This window comes from Glandiceps talaboti, chromosome 4 (genome assembly GCF_964340395.1).
Source record: "Glandiceps talaboti chromosome 4, keGlaTala1.1, whole genome shotgun sequence".
NCBI lineage: Eukaryota > Metazoa > Hemichordata > Enteropneusta > Spengelidae > Glandiceps > Glandiceps talaboti.
The window spans coordinates 19,493,967-19,517,523 of NC_135552.1; the positions used below are offsets into that span (position 1 = coordinate 19,493,967).

The following is a 23,557-nucleotide window of genomic DNA, read 5'->3' on the forward strand; positions in this document are numbered from 1 at the left end:
TTGTTCATAAGTTCCATTGTAAGTGAGATGCATTATAATTGTTTACTTTATTGAATACTTATGTTATTCATATATGGGAAATATGTAAATGAATTTTAATGCTCCTATTCTTATATACTAGGTATGTACATTAATTCATTTCACATTTCCATCATTTTTGTATGCTAGGTATGTGAAGAGTTGGTTGATAAGTTGAAATCTGTACCCAATGAAGAGCACATTCCACTATGTCAGTATATGGTAGCCTTGGCATTGAAGGCACTCCTTAGATCTCTGTTTGGAAAGTACTTCTATGATGATAGAGCTGTCTTAGAACTGAAGAAGAACTTTGATGTGGTAAGTACACAGTATGATGTGGTATTCAAGTACACAGTATGGTGTGATAAGTACTCGGTATGATGTGGTGTTAAAGTACACAGTATGATGTGGTATTAAAGTACACAGTATGATGTGGTAAGTACTCGGTATGATGTGGTAAATACACAGTATGATGTGGTAAGTACTCGGTATGATTTGGTAAGTACACAGTATGATGTGGTAAGTACCCGGTATGATGTGGTAAGTACTCGGTATGATGTGGTAAGTACACGGCATGATGTGGTAAGTACACAGTATGATGTGGTATGTACAAGGTATGGTTGAAATAGAGTCCAGTTGGTCACAGTCGACTGATGGCAAATTCTATGAATCTGTAATATCACTTTACTTTAATTTTTGTTTGTTTGTTTGTTTGTTTGCTCAGAGCTGGCATGAAATAGAGCAGAGATTGCATGTAAGTGAAGTACCAAGTGAAGACAGTCCACGTCAGAAACGCTTCCAGAAAGGTCGGTAAAAACTGAAAACTACCTATCAACTATCAGTTTTCTTGACATCAAAATTTTTCTTCTATTAGAGTTGAATCATAGATCGGGGATTGATATGATAAAAATCTAAGTGTGTCATGTTTAGCTGGTGTTTTAAAATTTGTCTCAGTATAACATAATAGTTAGTAGCAATTCATTTCATAGTTGTGAAAAGTAAATTTAAATGTTCACATTTTGCTGTGAGATATACAACCTATTGACCTATCATATTGTTCACAGGACATATTTCAACAGTTTTATAAAATATACAAAAAATGAATACAAAATATTTTGAGAAAATTTGACAGGTTTGCTATAAAACAATGTTAAAAGTCACTGTAGGTAATAATATACTACAGAGAAAAAAGAAGAAAGCAACAACAACAACAACAACAACAACAACAACAACAACAACACATGATCCTACTACATACTCAACAACTCTGTACTAAGCAGAAACAGAAAAAACAGTAACAGGCTCCGTTCCTTTCAATTTTTTTTTATCATAAGTTCATATTGCTGATGGAATAAATAACTGTTTTTTGTTTTTTGCTTGAAATCTGTTCCTACCACTGTTGATGACAGTACATAATTCAATTTCCCATCTTAACAGATGAAATGGAATTGTCCGTCAAAATGACTTGTTTTATTTGGTACATCTCTGGAATACATAGCATCAAAGAAGTCTTTCTTTGCCGTCATCCCATCATTTACATTAATGATAACCACTGATTCTATACACAGCTATTGAGGGTCTACAAAGACTGTTTAGAAACCAACTAAAGCGACGAAAGGAGAATGCATCCAGTGATGAAGGCAATCAGTTGTTTATTGATGTATTGGCTAAATCTAGTAACTCAGAAGAAGAAGCTGTTAATGATGCAATTACATACTTAATGGTAGGATTTCACAGCACTGCTTACTGTAAGTATTGATAATGATAATAATAATAATATTTTATTCGTCCAAATAAACTTGGAAATTTGTTGAATGGTTGCCACTGAACAGCGCCCTCGTGTCCTAGTGTTGAAAAAGCAGGATGAAACCAGAGTATCTGGAGAGAAACCTGCGTTGTTTGGCAGGGTCACACAGTAGTTTTATAGTGTTCTGCATTAGCTACATATGAGTAGAAAGGGAAAACCAGTATTTGAATATCACGTTCATGTCAGTTATTTTTGTGTTATTTTACTTGACAGTGTTGGCTTGGGCATTGTATTTCATTGCAAGTGATGATGATGTACAGGATAAAGTGTACAAAGAACTGAAAGATGTCCTACCAGATGAGAAGAAGGTGAACCCTGAAAATCTTAAAAAGTTAAGGTTCGTAGTTTCCTTTAAAGTGTACAGGGAATTAAATACATCATACCAGGGTAGATTACACTGCTCAGATTTGTGTATCAGTCAAAATAGTTACTGCTATGGTGATAAAAATTATTAAAATGTTCATGTTCATAAGGCATATAGGTGATAACTTTTATAATATTTTCAAGTTCATAGGGCATATGTAATAAAAAAACATTAAATTCTAATGGTCTAAAAACTATAAAATTTTCAAGTTCATATGGCAATGGTAGTAAAAAACATTCAATTCTAATGGTCTAAAAACTATAAAATTCATAGGGCATAGGTAATAAAAAACATTAAAGTTTCATGGTCAAATGACTAATAAGAACTATTATTAAATTTCAAAGTTCATGCGCATGTAATAAATGCATATCGGACTTAATGTTTGGGCCAGCAGGGAAGATATGAAGCATTTGACAAGTGTATTTTGATTGGTTGGTAAACGTTCGCGTACAATTGCTGTCATATAATTGATTTGTTCATGAGTTACTTCTTGTAAACATGTGTCTTAAAGCTGGGTTCTCAATCTATTACAAGCCATGTACATGTAACCTTATTAGGAGGTCCAGTTCAAATGACCTCTTGACCTCAACTGTGTTGTGTCATGTATATAACATGATCCCCTGTCCTGTCTATGGAAATTGATTATCAACAGGTATCTTCATCAAGTAGTTAAAGAGTCAATGCGTTGTTCTACAGTGTTGCCATGGACAGCTAGATATCAAGAAATAGATGTTGAAATTGGTGGACATGTGATACCCAAGAATGTGAGTTATATACAGAACATTGACAACACTTGCTATGTTAGGAGATTTATTGCTTCACATATTGTGATAGACATGGGATTAATAAATCCACTGTTTAATTACAAATGGCATCTCAATGGGCCATATAAACAGGTTTGTCAAACTGATAAAAAAGTGCATCCCAATGGGCCATATAAACAGGTTTATCAAACTGATAAAAAAAGTGCATCCCAATGGGCCATATTATAATACTCAATAGATGAAATGCCAGGTTCATCAAACTGACAAAAAAGTGCATCCCAATGGGCCATATTATAATACTCGATAGATGAAATACCAGGTTCATCAAACTGATAAAAAAGTGCTTCCCAATGGGCCATATTATAATACTCGATAGATGAAATACCAGGTTCATCAAATTGATAAAAAAGTGCTTCCCAATGGGCCATATTATAATACTCGATAGATGAAATACCAGGTTCATCAAACTGATAAAAAAGTGCTTCCCAATGGGCCATATTATAATACTCGATAGATGAAATACCAGGTTCATCAAACCGATAAAAAAGTGCTTCCCAATGGGCCATATCATAATGCTAATTGATAAAACACCAGGTTCATCAAACTGATAAAAAAAGTGCATCCCAATGGGCCATATTATAATACTCGATAGATGAAATACCAGGTTCATCAAACTGATAAAAAAGTGCTTCCCAATGGGCCATATCATAATGCTAATTGATAAAACACCAGGTTCACCAAACTAATAAAAAAAAAGTTAATCTCAATGGGCCATATTGTAAAGCTTAATTGATAAAATACCAGGTTCATCAAACTATTATCGTAAGTTTTAATACATCATCCAGACTGCTTCTCATCAAGTTTTATAATTATGGCAACAAACCTGTAATTGTATAGTGTATTTGTATTGCCTTGATAGACCCCTGTAATCCATGCCTTGGGTGTTGTGCTACAAGATGAGCTACTTTGGCCATTACCAAACAGGTAAGTCAACAGTTAATACATTACATTTCAATGGATTTTGAATGTTTAGACGGTGTCTGTATTAGTATATGTTGATGTATATATGTTTATGATACGAAGGGGTATTTTTGTCATGAACTTTGTTACGACATGATCGTACATCAAATGAACACACGCTGAGTTTATATAAGTTTTTTGGCATGTAATTTTTTTTACATATTAAAAGGTACTCACAGTATTCTACTCACTCATGTACACTTAACCATCACTTGCAGTTGACTGGACTCAAACTCGATACTAGAATATAACATATAAACGATCTGATGACATGATTTATTATACATAGCAAAAAATGTACGGTCAACTGTTCTAAGAATGCCAGAACATAAATTGTGATGTCATAGAAGACATGAATCGACATTAACATTATACAAGAATAGTAAATCAACAATTTTTTTTAGTATTGTCACGTAAGCAAAAAGGTTATAAACTCGGCTTGTGTCATAGATGGTAAAATGTCAGGTTTTAAAATATAATAGCTTTGCAAGTTACAAGTACATGACAAAATATTGGAAATGTTACTTTAGATCTCACAATCAATATCCTCGTATTGGCGTATTCTGAACTTGTCAACTTTCTGTGATGGTACATATAATTTTCATAGACCATCTGTTTATTGCACTTCATCATGATAAGTATGCGGAAATTCCATCGAAAAGATGTGAAATTATATTATGGACGTTACATGTACTTGAAGCTTCCATATAATAACAACGGGTGTACATGTTAGGTGATTGCTGTAAAAAAATATGAAATAAATGGAGGAAATTTCCAATACATTGTACAAGATACCATACTTTGTATATATTATACACCCCACTTTTAATTCTATAACATTGCTATTGCGGCAACAGGTTTGATCCTGATCGGTTCACCGATGAGAATTCTGCAACACGCGCAGACATCGCGTTCTCACCATTTGGATTTGCTGGTCAACGTAGCTGTCCTGCCGCTCAGTACATCAACACAGAGACTGCACTCTTCCTGGCTGAGCTATGTAAACATTTCAAATGGAACATGGTGGAAGGCCAGGTTGTAGAACCTAAGTACGGCTTATTTACCCAACCCAGAGAAGAAATCTGGGTAACAGTACACAAAAGATAATAATAAAAAAAAAAAAAATTGCCAGATTGTAATTTCGTGCCTTGGTAAATGCATCCTGGTTATTTATGTAAAACAATTGAAGACGTGTCTTGTCTCTAAACAATTTCAGAAAGTCCAGTCTTAGAGAAAAATTTCACAAAGTTTTAGCACAGTAATAATGATTGCGTGCAGGTGAATTATGAATTTTTTTGTGAACTTCAGAAGTAGTAGAGAATTGAAGAGAATGATTCCAAATGTCTTAGGCTACTTTGACACACCATGTACTTTCTGACTTTATTTTGAATTGTTTACTTATAAGTATTGCTATTATAGCTTCATTGAGCATTTTACTTGGTAAAGAAGAAATTGCTGAACTAGAAACAAGTCAAAATATCAAAATATACATCTTATCTCGTAATTATTGTGGTTTGTATGACAAACAGAGAAATTAGAAATTACGTGTTGCAAATACGTGACATGTGGATGTAATGTACCCACCACATTTGCAGTGTGTTGAACTCAGATTTGAGAGCCTGTAGCCTTTGGAAGTAGCTCATCAGCCATTCTTCAAAAGTAAAGACCCACCTGATGGTCTGCAGGTTATTAGATAAGACAATTATTTCATCTGGCAAGATTAGGACGCCCTCTGGTGGTAGGTTGTCAGAAGCAGACCAGCAAATTCTAGGAGATATTAGTAATATATTAGTCGTTATCATTTTGTTCTATTTTTCAGTGGTTCTTTTCAGATGCTTATAGTCAAAGAGGCTTTAAGAGTTTGTACAGATACTAAATATCTTTATGCATGGATAATTGAAATAGCAGATGTTACCTTGAATTTCTTTCTGAATTGTAAAATACATTGCTAGAAATGTAAACGTAGAGTAAGGAGTATGTGCATTTTAGTAAAATGAACAAATGATATGATCAGTTATTACTCAATGCTCTCAAAATTAGTATTTGATATTGTGCAACTAATAAATACTAAGTGTAAAATGTAATGAATTACTTGTTTTCATTTTTTGCCATTCTGCAAGTATTGTTTGTAGAATTATTATACCACATGCACACACACACACACGCACACATGCACACACACGTACACACACACACACACACACAAACGCACACACAGACACATGTGCACACACGCACACACACACACACATGCACGCACACGCACGCATGTACGCACATGCACACACACTGATGCACGCACGCATGCACACACACAAACACACACACAAACACACACACACATACACACACAGACACACACACACACACACACACACACACACACACACACACACACACGTGAAGGCTACAGTTTTTATGATCTTAACTTTCCTGCAAATGAACAGCTTTGTAAGCAAACTGGCAGTATATAGTTCCGCTTGTAGCATACATACATACATACATACATATCAAATTCTTTTATTTCCAACTTTTCCAAAATTTCCAACAGGTAAAGTATTTACATAATTCCTTTACAGAATACACACACAATACCTTGCAGGAAATCACAGTGACTAGTGAATGAGTTTCTCTTGGTCACCTATGACAAACGTTCACGTGATATCTGGTTATTATAGTACCTACATCTCAATCTCCAAATTTTGTAAGAACCTATTATTGAGCTTACACTACAATATTTGGTGATGGATTTGGAATTCCTTCTATTTAAACCAGCTTTGATCAAACCACTTGTGACTTTATGATGTACATTTCCGAGACTTCCAATGACAATAACTATTATTTCTGAACGAAAGCCTGTAGTGTTTATTTCTAGTGAGAGTGGAAAATATTTGTCGAACTTCTTCTGAAAACACAATGAAATATGTGCATCAAAGGGAACGGACACTTCAACTAATATTGCATGTTTGTTCTGTTTATCGATGACATACATACATACATACATACATACATACATACATACAGGAACAGTTACAGTGTAAAAGTTTTTTTTATCTGTATCAGTGTTTTAGTGATCAGAGTCCCTGTAACTTTACAATGTCAAGTTATGACACCCATAAAAATATCTGATAATCAATATGACAGTATTCATCATGTCACTTTTCCAAATTATTTCCCCATAGGCAGTGTCATATGACCCCTGACCCTTGATATAACGTATCACATAACAGTGTGATAGGTGATTTGTTATATCTACTGTCTAGTGACATCTCGTCCTACAATATGTGAACAGTGTCAAAGTGTACTGAAAGGGTCATAAGTTTACCAAATGATACCTCATCTGTTATCAACTTGGATGATCATGCTTATTAGCTTCATGCTAAATTTAGAAATACCTTTACTTATGTAATGCAATGCAGTGCAATGTTAGAAATTTGCCATCTGCTGATGACTTGAATTTATTCTGAACAACATGTCTACGGTCATACATTTGTTAGAATTGATTCCCTCAAAATGCTGATCTATTCCAATGTTTAGCCATATCAGCCCACTTCAAAATTACTTATACCATCCCAGTCCAAATTTTAGTGATAAACCCGGTCCTAATGTCAGTCATATCATTCCAGTCCTAATTTCAACTGCTTCTACTTTTCATGAAGACGTTTACAAAATAAGACTGTCCAGTAAAGATTAGATTGTTAAAGTTTTATTGCAAATGTACAGGCTGTGATGAACACAGTTCTAAAATTACAATACTTTCACTGTATGTATTATATTGTACAAGTAGATTGTGGATAAACTAAATATTGTAATGGTGAAGGCAATAAAAAATTACCATGTGATACAAGGTAGGAATTACAGGATTCTGCAGAGATATAGTTACATGTTTATACTGGTATAAAACCATATACAGAGCACTAGCAAACCAAAGTATAAATACTACCCAGTATATATACCTTGGTCAAGACATATACACTATTCAGGTGTCTAGTCATAATGCATCACAGCCTCACAGGATAGATATAAGTTAGGCCTTAAAAAAAATAATTGTTTGGTTCCGGTTATCTGACCCCATCTAGCTTTTCTCTGCTCACCCTAAACTTTTTTTAAACATATGCGAGAAAATATTGTGAAGTCTCACAAGAAATAGTGGATGCAGAAACTGACATCAACTTAAAAAGACAATATAAAACTGTTCTTCCAATCTGTATTGGCTGAACATCTGATAGGAAGAAATAAACAACACCGAGACCATTTGAAAAACAATGGAAAACTTGAATTAGAAACTCACACAGGAGAAAAATATATAATGAAATAAAATAAAAAATCTACCTACCCCACCTATTCTAAAATTGAGCGTAATCGGAACCACACATTTTTTTTATTAGGCCTTATTCAGGTGTACAGTGGAAATTTTATCGTATCACACTTGGAGCTCTTTGACACTTTTTTTTACTAATGCAGACTTTCTATAAACTTGTTCTGATACAAATCTCAAGTGTTTGAATAAATATCTTGTGGATATTCAATCCTATCTACATACCTCATAAGTTAAAAACAACAACAACAACAACAACAACAACAACAACAACAACAACAACAACAACAAATAAATTAAAGACTTCTGTGACATATTTACAGATGATTTAAAAGTATGCATTTCTACTAATGGATGCGAGATGAGAGAAGTACTCTATATCCTAAGGTTAGAGTCAGTGGATTGATCTTGTCAATTTTGTCACCTTCTATTGATGGAAAGAGTATATGTGGACATGAAGCTAATATTCAGCCTTTGGACTCTTCAAACTACTAGAGAAGTGTAATAGAAGTACCCTTGTTTTGATTACATATGGATAAAACATGATATTTTGCGCCTCTTTTACAGCACCATTCAAGACTTTCAATGTGTCACAGAAGGAAAGTTAGCTATGGTTTGCGAGAATAATTTTTGTGTCATATAATATTCAGCAGAGCAAGGCCACAGTGCAGGTGGAATGAGAATAATAAATTAATCATTAGATATATGATAAATTAATTAACACACACATAAAATAAATAAATAAATAAATAAATAAATAGATGAATGAAAAGGAAAATAAATAATGTATTTATCTAATGTTATATTTAAAACTTGGCCAATCACCATGTACATTCTTATTTTTGTTGTTACAATGTTTCCCCAAACCTGACCAATCACCATGTACATATAAACTTTCATATAACAATGTTGGCAAAAGCTTGACCAACCACTACACATGTACTAACTGTCCTACAACAACATGACATATACCAGATACTACCTTATGTACTAAAATTTAGGCTTTCCAAGTGCATTCTGTCATTGTAACCTGGAAAGCCAGAAGTGATGATAAATGATGAAGGACCATTTACATGTCTAAAACTACACTTATTTGTGCATTTTTACATGACTTACTCAAAACAAGCTGGGCTTATGTGACACTTATTCAATATTAACTAAAACCATTGTAACTTTGTAATGTTTTGTCACAAAAATATTTTATTTTAAAAATATTTACAAAATCTATTGTATCTATATTTGGAAACTACAGTATTGTATATATTTGTATATTTTTTTATATATAGGAGAACATAAACCTAATACAAAGGTGACATAGACCATACAAACTTGATACAAAGATGACATCAGACATACAAACCTCGTACAAAGGTGACACAGACCATACAGAATTGGTACAAAGATAACATCACATATAAACCTGGTACAAAGATGACACAAAACACACAACCCTAGTACAAACATGACATCAGACATATAAACCTAGTACAAACATGACATCAGACATACAAACGTGGTACAAAGAAGACAATTCACAAACAAACCTAGTACAAAGATGACATACCACATACAAACCTGGTACAAAGAAGAAATAGCAAATACAAATCTGGTACAAAGATGACATACCACATACAAACCTAGCACACAGATGACATATCACATATAACCCTGGGACAAAGAAGACAAAGAACATACAAACCTGGTACAAAGAAGACATAGCAATTACAAACTTGGTACAAAGATGACATAGGACATACAAACCTTGTACAAATATGACAAGAGGATATACAAACCTGGTACAAAGATGAGAGCACATACAAACCTAGCACAAAGATGATATATCACTTACAAACCTAGCACAAAGATTACATAGCAATTACAAACCTGGGACAATTATTACATAGCACATACAAACCTGGTACAAAGATGACAGCACATACAAACATGATACAAAGATGACATAGCACATACAAACCTAGCACAAAGATGACATATCACTTACAAACCTAGCACAAATTTAAAGATGACATAGCACATACAAACCTGGGACAAAGAAGACAGCACATACACACCTGGTACAAAGATGACATAGCACATACAGACATGATACAAATATGACATAGCACATACAAACCTGGTACAAAGATGACACAGAACATATGAACCTAGGACAAAGATGACATTTCACATACAAACCTTGCACAAAGATGATAGTGTGCATAAAACCTGGGACAAAGATGACAGAGCACATACAACCCCAGTACAAGGATGACATAGCACATATTAACATCATACAAAGAAGACATAGCACATACAAACCTGGTACAAAGATGACATTGTCACATAGCACATGCAAGCCTAGTACAAAGGTGACATAGGACATACAAAACTTTTACGAAGATGATTTATGGCATAGAAATGTAATACAAAGAGGGCATTGTTTTACATTAAGTTCAAGTGCAAAATACATCTTTGGGTTCCAACACCTAACGCACATGTAATTGTGCAGAATTTAACAAAATAATACTGATGACTTTTGGTAAGTTTCACTTTTTTTTCACAAATATCTAAAGCTGCATTTTTGTCACAACTGCTTGTGGGACTGATCTTTTAATTGAATATTTCTCTCGATAATACATATTTCTGATCAGCTTTATTTGTTTGTGTTAAGTTCCTTTTTAAAATTGCAGTAATATGTGTCTACTACATGACATTTCAGTAACTGAAATCTAGATGGTATGCTCAGCTGGTCATACCGTAAGGAATGTTCTTGTCTGAAGACAAAATGTCAAAAGCAGAATTTGATAGTCGCAACAGCCCATCGATATCGTTTCTAACTATAAATCACATTGAGTTATACATACCGCTGATATTGTTATGTCACATGATTTAACTTAGGATGTCACATGACAGTCATCTCAATAACATCGGTATCACTGACATGTATTAAATGTGATACCAGCTTTGAAAAAGGAGCGTAACCACAATTAAAACTATAATAACAAAAGTCTTATATATATGTATGTGTATATATATATATATATATATATATATATATATATATATATATATATATATATATATATATATATATATATATATATATATATATATATATATATATATATATATATATATATATATATATACATATTCATATAAACATATAAGTATAAGTGTCTCACTGGAGAGAACAGCGCTCGGTGCAATATTATTAGCAGAGCATTATATACTAATAAGGATGTGAGACTGAGTAACGACATATAACATCCTTATTCTTTTAAATTAACTCTACACACACACACACACACACATTTATATATATATATATATATATATATATATATATATATATATATATATATATATTTGTGTGTGTGTATATATATTTGTGTGTGCGTGTGTGTGTGTGTGTGTATCGGTTCATTCTATCATCAATATACATCAATAGACCTGTTGCAAGATGCATTTCAAGTCTCCTCATACAGTGTAGTCTTTGTTTCATACAATCTCTTACAATAAAAGAGGAGAAAATGTCGTTCCATCATTTCATGATGAAAATGTTATTTCAAATGTCATAAAGACAAACAAAGCCTAAAGTTAGCATCATTTAATAGCAACTTAAAACTGGAAAATCGACCAAGACACTGCTATCGATCATAAGACGTCAACGGCTTTGATTTAGTCTCCATGCCTTCAAGGGGTTTCGTGAGGTTTGCTTTTATCTTCAGTATATGTGTCCTCCGTGGTTTCATTCACTCTGGATTCCGTCATTTCGTTTGTATGCCTTCACGAGGCATTGTAAAGTATTGCCTTAAGTAGATTGACCAGTAGATGATGTTAAAAACCAAGAACGACATTGGAAATATGACACGGGCAGTATGATCAATTTTTTGAGTGTTGCATTTCTTCCTGAGAGTTCGCGAAAATCGTTGCGGCTTACTATCATTGTTCATGATACGTGCTAATGTTGCCTGTAATCTATCATTGCTGTTTTTCATATATCTTGGAACATATGTCGTGTCAACACTCACGTCTCCATTCTCCTTGGATCCCTGAAAAAAGATACAATGTTTTGATGTTGTATTATCTAAAGGTAAGAATGCAGTAAATTTCACCTTGAGATAAGAAATTTACGAACTTAAGGAAACAAGTGCCTATAGATCCTTCTGTTTTACTATTTGCATGTGTCACCATTTATCATAAGGTGAATAACCCTTCAAACATAAACATGTGCTTGAGTGTCACAGAATTTTCTTAAGCATCGTCAGGATAGGAATACAGTAAGCTGACGTCAAATGTTTCTCTACCAGAGGCAAGCTTGAATGACATGCCAATTTCTTGACTCTTTAGTAATGTTATATGTTTAACATAATATGCCCCTTGGACTGTAATATACCCGGTGTCCACCCTCACCGACCTGCTCTATCGTACACCTCAGAGATAAAAATATTAATCTTTTGCTGTTACTTTTTTCAGATAAACTACTCCTCATACTCAAAATCAAGAAATCAAAAATGTAAAAAAAAGGGATCACCGTACAAGTTTTTGTAACATAGTCAAAATCTCAAAATTAAGCCATTTGAGAATCCATTATGGCTACCGAATATTGTGGTAACTCTTAGTCTATTGGAAAATAAGAGATTATCAGTTTCCTTGAAAACAAGATAGTGGACCCAAAAGTTTCTTGTACTGTTTCAAAAGGATCAGGAACAAACATTCATAATGTCAACAGTTTAGAGAGATTTTAAGAACTCGTGGCGTTCAGGGATATAGGTCCTAAAGCATATTTGATATATTTGGACAAATTGATGACTTACTTCAATGTATATTTTTTTCACTGATGACGGTCTACCGTCTTCTTTCTCTTGTCTATGCATATAATTAGCAGCAGCAAACTCTACCAGTGCTGCAAAGACAAACAGCAAACAAACAGCCATCCAAATATCGATTGCCTTAACATATGATACTTTAGGCAATGTCTCATTGGCCCCTGAACTCTGTGTTGTCATGGTGAGGACCGTTGTGATTCCCAGAGCTACCCGGGCTGGTGATGATTCTGCACTGATCCAGAATGAAACCCATGATAAGATAACAATCAACATACTTGGTATATACGTCTGTATTAGATAGTAACCCATTTGACGTACAAGGTAGAATTGAACTTCCACACAGGTGTAGCTCCCTGAAAAAATGTAGGAAGAACCAATCGAAAGTCAGTTAGTCTTCATGTCTGTTTATGGATTGAAAGAGAAGATAACAGATTAAAATCTCTATTGTACATGTATATTTTGTAAATGCTTGTACACACACACACACACACACACACACACACACACACACACACACACACAGACACAGACACAGACACAGACACACACACACACACACGCACGCACGCACGCACACACACACGCATGCACACACATACACGTGCATGCGTACGTGTGCGTGCATATGCGTGTGTCTATCATGTATCAAGAGTTAAACTAACAGATGGATGAAGTATATAACTTTATAGCCAAAACCCAAAAACTGATCAGTATATTAATTTAATATGATAACGAGCCAGCGTTAGGGATAAATTACCATCAAGTCTGGCACATTATCAAGTTATGAACCATATTGGTGGATGGTTACACAACTTGTACAGTAGTTATGCTAAATATCATAGTTATGTAGTAAGACTGATGACCAGTGCATTTCACAAACCGGTATTATATTCTTTTGTGCATGATTCCGTTGTGTATCCAAGTATATTGAATTGTGGCAATTCTAAATCTTCATTTATTTGTACGGGCCCAACTTCCTTCCAATCAAACAGCAAGTCCTTAGTTGTGAAACCATCTATTAAAAACAAAAGGAAAACAGATGTAAAGGCACTTATATAGTCGCACAGCCACACTTGGTTAAGAAAAAATTGTCCCCATCGTTTTATTTACCATAGCAAATGCTATTTTGTAAATAACGATATATATTTCCACAAGTGGCACTCTGAATTGTTTTGGCCGTGAAATGTTGTAGCAAATGAGATACTTACAACTCTCTAATTGGACACCACATATCTGTTGATCCATAGGGAACAGATGTAACTTCATATTGCAAGATAATGTTAACATTATTCTGTAAGCAAGCAAAGTTTGAATGATACGTTAGATGACAAAGGATAGTCGATTTTCCGCATTGCGCGAGAGGATACAGATACAGGATACAGAGGCGCGTCTTAGCCATACTCTATACATAGCATGACTTAGCGAAATTCTGCCGTTATCTCCCACTAACACACTGTGATAGATGTATGGATTCTTTAGGCAAGGTCATTAGAAATTGTAAATGATAATTTACACCACATGTACACACAGGCAACACTGAGAAGAGTCATTTTAACGGCAGAGCTTTATATATGAAGAAAAGGTGAAAATCCAATCTCAAAGTAATCTAGACTTGTCAATAGTATACCTCTATCTGTCATTCCATGTGACAAGTGTTAACAAATGATACACTATGTCTTATGAAAAGGTAATCATGAAATATGAACAATGCAATGACAAACGGTTCTAACCATTAATTACGTAGTGGTTTCACAATAGTGTACAGTAATGAAGAAAATTGATAAATTAAGAAATGCTGATAAAGACTCGACACGGGACATTAACCTTGGCATAATGTTTAGGCGATAATGGTGCAGTTTTTAATATTACATGTAAGTCTTTTTGAACATCTTGGCATTCAAATTCCATTGTGCAAGTTTGCTTTGGTTTTATCTTTACCACATTTGGTTTTCAACTCCGTCTACAGTACTGAGTTGCAGTGAATCACTTTATTTAGCCAACTGAGTGTTCCCATGTTGTTGTTCACATTTCCACTCGCTGTATTTATAAACAAATTTTATTTTACTGATTTAGGTCATTCCAGTGAGATTTACTAGTAACTATATCTTTTTGTCTAGCTACAGTACAAAACCTGTGAGACACTGAATAAGTAAATATAAGTGTAGAAACGTGACTGACTTTGGCAGTTTTTCTGAATAATTTATATTTACAACTCCGAAACCATGAAGAAACTCATTCATAAGCACGTCCACAAATTGCCATAATAACCACGTTATTTATTTATTTATTTATTTATTTATTTATTTATTTATTTATTTATTTATTTATTTATTTATTTATTTATTTATTTATTTATTTATGTAATAGATAGTCAACGAGTTGTCTATCTTACTTATACTACGGCATGTTTGGCTCAAACGGATCTTTTTCAATTGTTGTGCAATTTGTTGCATGCAAATTGAGTGCTGAGCGTAATATAGGTCACACCCCTAAGAAAGAGTGGGTTATGGCTCCATATAACCAACCGAAATCAAGGCCTCTGATTGGCCAAGTCGGTCTAGCCGTAGTATAATTGTTTATTATTGCCACCTCACATTGTATAATCGTCCTATCTACAATTTTATGACTGTCCTAGGCATAGAACTTGTCGAACAGCGCTATTTTTGCGGCTTCTTTTTATCCAGCATTACAATGTTGTTGTCTGATACTTTTGGATTATAAATCAAATTTATGGTAATAAAGGAAAATTAAATTATTGGTGTCTGTTGGACGTACCAGTTGATGAACAATTGAGTAGAGACTTGACCTGGATTGCAACAATAAATAATTAATGTCCCCTACACATTAGGCAATCCTCTGAAGTCATATTTATTTCTACCGATAGTCAAGTCCTTTTTGAATATTAGATTGTATACAGCTCTCCGTGGACTGATTGTTGTTTCATTTCTGTATATGTTTCATTACAAATATTTTACAGTCAAACTGCGAGAAATAGTCAGTCATAGCTTCACTGCTGTACATGTACATGTACGTATACGTGTACGTGTACATGTGTGTGTATGTGTATGTGTGTGTGTGTGTGTGTGTGTGTGTGTAACAAAGTCAAACTGCGAGAAGTAATCAATCGTAGTTTTACTTAGAACATCACGTGTTTTATAGTAAATGTTTTACAGTCAAACTCCAATTTGTAGTTCACGTAGTTGGAATACTTTATCTTAATATCACGTCTGTAGCGTTTCATTTTACTGTCAAACTGCGAGTATGTTACCCAATTCTCACGGTAAGAAAAAAGACCACGTATAATTAGATGCTAGAAATAAGTGAATGCCTGCGTCATCCGTTACCTTCCCTATTGATAACACTATCTGGGGTCGTGATTTATTATACCACACAGACTATGGCATTGAACTAGATAATCTCATTATAAGATGATTGTATTTATTTATTTATTTATTTATTTATTTATTTATTTATTTATTTATTTATTTATTTATTTATTTATTTATTTATTTATTTATTTATTTATTTATTTATTTATTTATTTATTTATTTATTTATTTATTTATTTATTTATGTGGTGTGAAGTACCTGGCTGCCATATAGACGGATAATTTATCAATAAATACATAAAACAGATAAGTTGTCTTTTTAATAGTGAAAACTACTCTTCATCAAATCCAAACTGTTGAACAACATATTTCAGGACAATAACTTTACTGTGATAATGGATTTGTTTTGCTTTCCTGCCAGTATGCATCTAATCTATGCATATCCATTCAAAGAACATTTTACCTATGCTAAATCAGCATAGGTTATGAACATACATTCTATGGCTGTACTTCCATCATTTGCAACGAGTACTCCACCCATAAGTCGTACATTTGGATCCAAGGGTTAAATGTGAAGTGATTATGTACGTGTATACCGGATGATGTGATGGTAGATACTAAATTTTGACTACGATATTCTTGAATTTGAATCTTCCCAATAAAGAGATCAATCCGAGATGATATGGCTTCACGTTTTCTTAAACCATGTCTTCGAATGTCTCGAATGCAAGGACAGAGTTTAGACGGTGATAACTGATCGATAAAAATATCGTGAATGTATTCAAACGACAGACATTTCAGAAACTGATAGAAACAGATTTGTCTTCGTTGTATGACAACAGCATTGTATAATTGCTACAATGGAAAGCCTACGCTGAAGCTCAGTGTCTGAGCCCATGGAGAACAGCCTTTCATTTCGGTAACAGCTGAAGGTAAAAACAATTTAAGAATGATAAATTGCTCGGCTTTCAGTGTGTAAACCAAAGTGTTTTAAATAACAGTAGGAGATTTGATTGTTGGTATTATGTCGCCAGTATCGTGCAAAGCGTGTTCTGCTATAGTCATGATAGTGGAAGTGAACAGTGAATGTAAACTATATTCATTTTAAAAGCACGATAATGTGTTACATGTTGTCACGCACGCACGCACGCACGCACTCACTCACTCACTCACTCACTCACTCACTCACTCACCCACCCACCCACCCACCCACCCACTCACTCACTCACTCACTCACTCACCCACTCACTCACTCACTCACTCACGCACGCACGTACCCACGCATGCATGCACTCACGCAAGAACGCACTCAAGCACGCACGCGCGATTCATCAAATGCTCAGTGCATTCGTAAATGTCAAAGAACTTTCGATATAATACCTTAGTTATGCACCGCTTTTATACATTTAATGAACAGCTTAGGCATTATGCATCTATTAATTGATGCCACTAGTTGTTTATGCCAGTAGACGGCGATTTTAGTTGACGATGACAGATTGGCGAACGTCCGTGTTATTAACGTTCTTTCAGATATATTAAGGGAACGATCCATCAGTAGTTACAGTATGGCATGGCCACAGACGCTGTATGTTGTAGTGCATCCACATAAATAGTCCATACACATGTTAGCGATAACATTTTCGAGGGTATCGCGACCCTTTGAACTTGACGTAAATGGAGGTGACATTCACCTTAAGGGTTATTAACTAGTAATAAAATGTCAAAACGTGATTTACCTAGCTGATTTAATTAGCGCTAAACCTGTGTAGAATATACAACAATGGAAGGGTGCGTGAACACGTCTAATTAACTTTTGTACATGTATAAACATATGGAAATGAAATGTACAGTATTGTTTCCAATATATGATCGATCACCACCAAAACATTAGATATTGTGAGATTTGTAGATAGACAAATATTGCATGTCTGATGTTATGACCATTGCTATAGTTATGTCAGCTATACGCTACAACGGATCAGCCAATGCGCATACAGGTAGTATCGGGTCGCCAACTGTCAGCCAATAAACTTGCTGGTAACATAGGTTGTTGGGTTGTCAACTCTCAGACCCTAAACCCATCGGTTTGTCACGTGTAAGCCAGTAAACGCATATTTAGCATTAGGTTGTCAAGTGCATTCGAAAACTATATTGTGAGCGTCGGATTGTTGAATGTCACCAAATAAGTTTGCATATGGCATCGGGTTGTCAACTGTAAGCCCTTAAACTTGTAGGTAACATAAGGTTGTCAACCGTAATAAGCCTATACAAGTATGGGGTTGTCAAATGTTAATCGATAACATCGGGTCAACAAGTGGCCACCAATGAACATAAAGGTAACTTGGGGCTGTGAGCTGTCAGCCAATTCAATGAGCACATAAGCTTAAGTAGCATCGAGTTCTCAACTCTCAATAACACACATAACATGTAAACAAAACTCTAAGACATCTAAAGGTTACATGTATATTTACTGACTAGATTAAATCACACTAACTTGAAAAGCCGGGATTGAAGTTCGGCACTTCAAAGGTAATGCAATCAACTTCCGCAACGAACCGTCGATAACAAAAATGACATGATAGCTTATTTGAAAGACAAAAATATCATGAGACTTGATCTATTTACTTAAGTTTTGTTTTTATCATGCATACATCTATGACTTACTAATGTAGAATCTATGTACTAGTTAGCATGTCTGCGTTCACATTTTGTAGACAACCATAATAGAAAAATAGCAGTCTAAGTACGAATTTGACTTCTCCAATTACAATCCACGGAAAGCTGCCTTGTAAGTATTTGTGAAAGGCAAACAATGTAACATGTTATACGTCTGTACAATCTATTTGAAATATAGACGGGGGAAAATTATAACATAATATGCTTTCAAATGACTTACTTCTTTGATATCTGAGTTTTCCAAGTAGAAGAATTGTATAGTTGTGAGAGAGATTAATTTTATATACTACGATATATATAACGCAAAGATGACTTGCAGGAAACAATCGTCATGATAAACTTAAACTTTATATGACTAATAGTGTGTGTGTGTGTGTGTGTGTGTGTGTGTGTGTGTGTGTGTGTGTGTGTGTGTGTGTAACATAAATGCGTGTGCGTGTTTCTTTTTTACCGTGTTCAACCGTCTACTGATTGTTGTACGTATGTACCAAACGAGGTACCTAATTTACACACCGCCATGCTTTCCATGTGTTATAGCAGGTATGCCATGCTTTCCACGTACTTTATCATAGCAGCTGTGCCATTCTTTCCACGTGTTAGAGCAACTAATTTTACACATCGCTCTTTGCTTTATATATTGACGGAATGGAATGTCTTGGTAAACTGGAAATGATTGTGTAACAGTGGCCAAATGCTTTCCATGTATTACGTTGTCATGGTAAAACGTTCAGGTGGCTGTTGCCGTGGTTACAGTAGTGAGAAAATTGAAAACCTGTGTCCTGTGACGTCACCGCATCTCTAATGAAAGCTTTTCATGGAAGGGGTATGTTTGTCAGATATGGATTGATGTAGATAATAGCAAGTGATTGAGAAAACGTACAGTGTTGTGAATATTAAACACCTAACCAGACAAACCTGACACTAGCTTTTTCATGAATGGGAATACATTACAGAAAAAAATGTGAACTGAAAGTTCTCATAATTTTGAAAAGTAGAGGATAATTTTTCCTATATTTTAAATGGTGATGTAAGATAGGAAAATACAATATACAGTATCAACACACAAGAAACGTGAGAGTGACTAGATATCATGATAACAAGATATAAAATATCCTATTAGTAACAAATCAATAACTTTGTGGTATTTAGTCACCACATGGGGTGTGGTTAACCATGCGAAAGTAAAACAGAGTAATAAGTAGTTGCTTTACATTTCTTTCAAAGCTATGTACATCGATGAAAGCCCATGGTAATAATTTACATGCAGGAGATTATGTTACAAAGAGCTGTCCATCAATTGTAGTTCACGAACACAAAATGTCATTACCGTAATAGCCAAAGTTCTCTCTTTCTGTTGATAGCCTATGTCATCGTAAAATATTGTATACCCAACACAATTAACATTTAATATTACAATAATTGCTGTTATCCAGGAGAGAGAGAGAGAGAGAGAGAGAGAGAGAGAGAGAGAGAGAGAGAGAGAGAGAGAGAGAGAGAGAGAGAGAGAGAGAGAGAGAGAGAGAGAGGGGAGGGAGTGAGTGAGTGAGAGAGACTATGTGTATGTGTATGTGTTTGACATTCATTATGATATATATTAATAAACTAATAAACTAAATACGTATACACAACATAGTCGAAACACATTTATCGAAGGTGGATACCTAACCATAGACTAGTAAGAAGACAATTATGTGAGTACTGCATATCATCGTGACTACAAAATAGTCTTAGTGGGAAGAAGTCAATTAGGTTACTATGCTAACGATGTTCCAACAAGATAGTTAAAAAACTAACCATTGCACTCATTGTAAATATCAAAATTTGATCCCTGTCAGAGACCCTATCAAGTGTATAACCTTTTGCTAATGGTGATAAATTGTGAGTGTATTCTGCATATGGAATGTAAACCTGTTACATAATAAATTGATGTTTAGTAGTTATTCCAAGGGATGTCTAGATATCAAATTATTCAATGTAAGATGATCTCATCCCTGACATGCAAAATTAGGTACACAAATGTGATTTTTTGGTCTTGATATGCCATTGCATATTTTAGGAAAATATCGTAAACCCAGAAACTACTGCTAAGTAAACAAAGTAGTTGATTGGCAATAAGGGATGTCTGTAGGGTATCGAAAGATGTTACACCAAAGATGAAAAGATGATCTGATCAATGTTATGCAATGTATAGAGAGGAAATGTGACCTTAAAATTGGGATATATTAAAGTAATTAGTCCTACAACACCTTTAGCGCTACTTTTACCGTTTAGAGAATAGCAATAGATACGATAGACTCTTGCGAAGTGGTGTTTTGTTAAGTAGTGACATTTTAGTCTCCCGAAGTGGGGGTGGGGGTGGGGTGGTGTTGGGGGGTGGGCTATTACAATTGGCTCCGCCCGTTTATAATACGTCATTTCTCTGACATGCAGTATTCTATTTCATTGAAACCTGGTACAATGGTGATATATCATATGAAACATATGCACGTCACTTTGTTTCGCGACATATGCAACTATCTGACCGAATGTTCGACTTATTTGTAGTTTAAAATCAATATTTACTGTATAAATCAAAAACTGCAATATGTAGACTCCATTCAAGTGTCTATTCCCCATATTATCAGGTGCAAGCTTTATTGTAAGACCCTGCCCTTTGACCTTAGCACTGACCTTCAGGATCTATTAAATTACCACAATGAAGCTAGTTCTTGCATATTGTAGACACTGTGTATTTTACATGTATATAAGATCTTCGGCACAGATATTATAGCATTTAGGCAATGGAACACACAAACATTACTTTTGCTGCTCGATTAAATTGTTTCACCGAATGGCAGCCGTATTTGGTGTAAAATTCAAGGATTTGTGCGACAACTCCTGAACCATAAGACACGGAGACTTCATTGAAGTATCCACTCATATGGTGTGAGCTGGTACCCTCTGTCTTGACCTGCATAGAAAATCACTCAATGACAGCCATAATTGTTGTACAAATAATTTTTTGACTGTGTATCTCACAAACTGTAATACATAGAGTCTACTCCTATTTTCTTGTATCAAGACCATGACATTTGCCATGATCTTGACCTTCAAGGTCATTTGGCAAAGTCAAGCCATTTCTTGCAATTGTGCTATTTGTACACCCTGTGATATGTCAGTGATCAATTCATATGTTGTCCAAAGTTGATAGAGAACAGGGGACAAACAAACAATCGTCATATTGCTGCTTATATCACTACCTATACTCACTATGATAGTTAATAAACGTTCCTAATATTTCGTCTGTCATCCAGTTACTGTTTTCGCATGGATTCAGTCACCATTCGACTTCCCGAGAGTCAAGATGTAGTGTATTCCAAACTCATTACCACTCAGACAATTGTGTCTAATGGAATGTGTTGTGATAAGGAATCATCCAGCTGTGCAGGCAGATTCCTGTAGAATGTAGCACAGACTACTATAATAGATTTGATGTTCTACATAGCCATCCATTGCCAGATCCTCTGCACTGATTGATATGTCATATTTCCCTTCACGCATGATGATATAATGTAGCTGTGTTACATTTGTTACTAGGCCTAATAAAACAAATTGTGTGGTTCCGATAACGCTCAATTTCAGAATAGATGGTGTAGATAGATTTTTTATTTTATTTCTTTATATGTATATTTTTTTCATATGTGAGTGTCTTGTTCAGGTAGTTATGTTTTCCGTTGTTTTCCATATGGTCTCTGTCATTACAGATTGGAAGAACAGTTTTATATTGTCTTTTTAAGTTGATGTCAGTTTCCGCATTCACTATTTCTTGCGAGACTTCACAGTTTTCGCAATTTTTTTGTTTTATTATTATTTTCTCGAATACGTAAGAAAAGGTTAGGGTCGGCGTGAAAAACTAGGTGGGGTTGGGGAACCGGAAGCAAGCAATTTTATTTTAGGCCTAACTACATTTTGTATATAGATATGGCCATCATTCCAAATATATGTTTGCCAGATGAGACCTGGTGAATTAATAATGTACGGAATCGCAAATTTGTTATTTTACAGCTAAAATGATGTAGGCGTGGTGTTTCACTCATGGGACATTACGTTTTTGACACTGAGCTAGACATATTTCAACTCTACACTAACAATAACAGACACAATAAACACAGCAGGGACCTTTGCCCAATCACATTGAACACTGGTAAGCATTGCTGCAGTGGAAACAGGCTTCTAATGAAAACGTTAAATTACACATGGACTTGATGATTTTAATGGCTGCAAATGTATATTTTCTAACTGATAATCAACATTTCAAGTTGACTACTTCTACATCCCCATTGTGTACAGCACCTAATAGTATGTAATTGTTTCTTTTGCATTAGAAGTTGTCTGAGGGTGTGTATTAAACGTCATGTCACATGAGTGAAACACCAGGCAAACACCATTC

The 23,557-nt window shown here is 34.7% G+C and overlaps 2 protein-coding genes across 3 annotated transcripts in view; one reads left to right on the forward strand and one right to left on the reverse strand.

Moving 5' to 3' along the window:
• Positions 1 to 6,023, forward strand: part of LOC144434051 (cytochrome P450 20A1-like) — a 65,748-nt gene extending 59,725 nt beyond the window's left edge. For both annotated transcript variants that reach the window (XM_078122503.1, XM_078122502.1), the window contains exons 5-11: positions 169 to 336; positions 743 to 824; positions 1,587 to 1,766; positions 2,039 to 2,162; positions 2,842 to 2,953; positions 3,873 to 3,937; positions 4,831 to 6,023. In XM_078122503.1, coding sequence (XP_077978629.1) covers positions 169 to 336; positions 743 to 824; positions 1,587 to 1,766; positions 2,039 to 2,162; positions 2,842 to 2,953; positions 3,873 to 3,937; positions 4,831 to 5,080 — 981 coding nt within the window. In that variant the 3' untranslated portion in view covers positions 5,081 to 6,023. The remainder of the gene's footprint in view (positions 1 to 168; positions 337 to 742; positions 825 to 1,586; positions 1,767 to 2,038; positions 2,163 to 2,841; positions 2,954 to 3,872; positions 3,938 to 4,830) is intronic.
• Positions 6,024 to 12,017: 5,994 nt separating this feature from the next.
• The window catches only part of LOC144434278 (glycine receptor subunit alpha-2-like), a 51,627-nt gene continuing 40,087 nt past the window's right edge, over positions 12,018 to 23,557 (reverse strand). Inside the window, exons 8-11 of the mRNA XM_078122732.1 lie at positions 14,332 to 14,414; positions 14,004 to 14,138; positions 13,112 to 13,476; positions 12,018 to 12,346 (exon numbers count right to left, since the gene is read on the reverse strand). Of these exons, the coding sequence (XP_077978858.1) occupies positions 12,062 to 12,346; positions 13,112 to 13,476; positions 14,004 to 14,138; positions 14,332 to 14,414 (868 nt within the window). The 3' untranslated portion in view covers positions 12,018 to 12,061. The remainder of the gene's footprint in view (positions 12,347 to 13,111; positions 13,477 to 14,003; positions 14,139 to 14,331; positions 14,415 to 23,557) is intronic.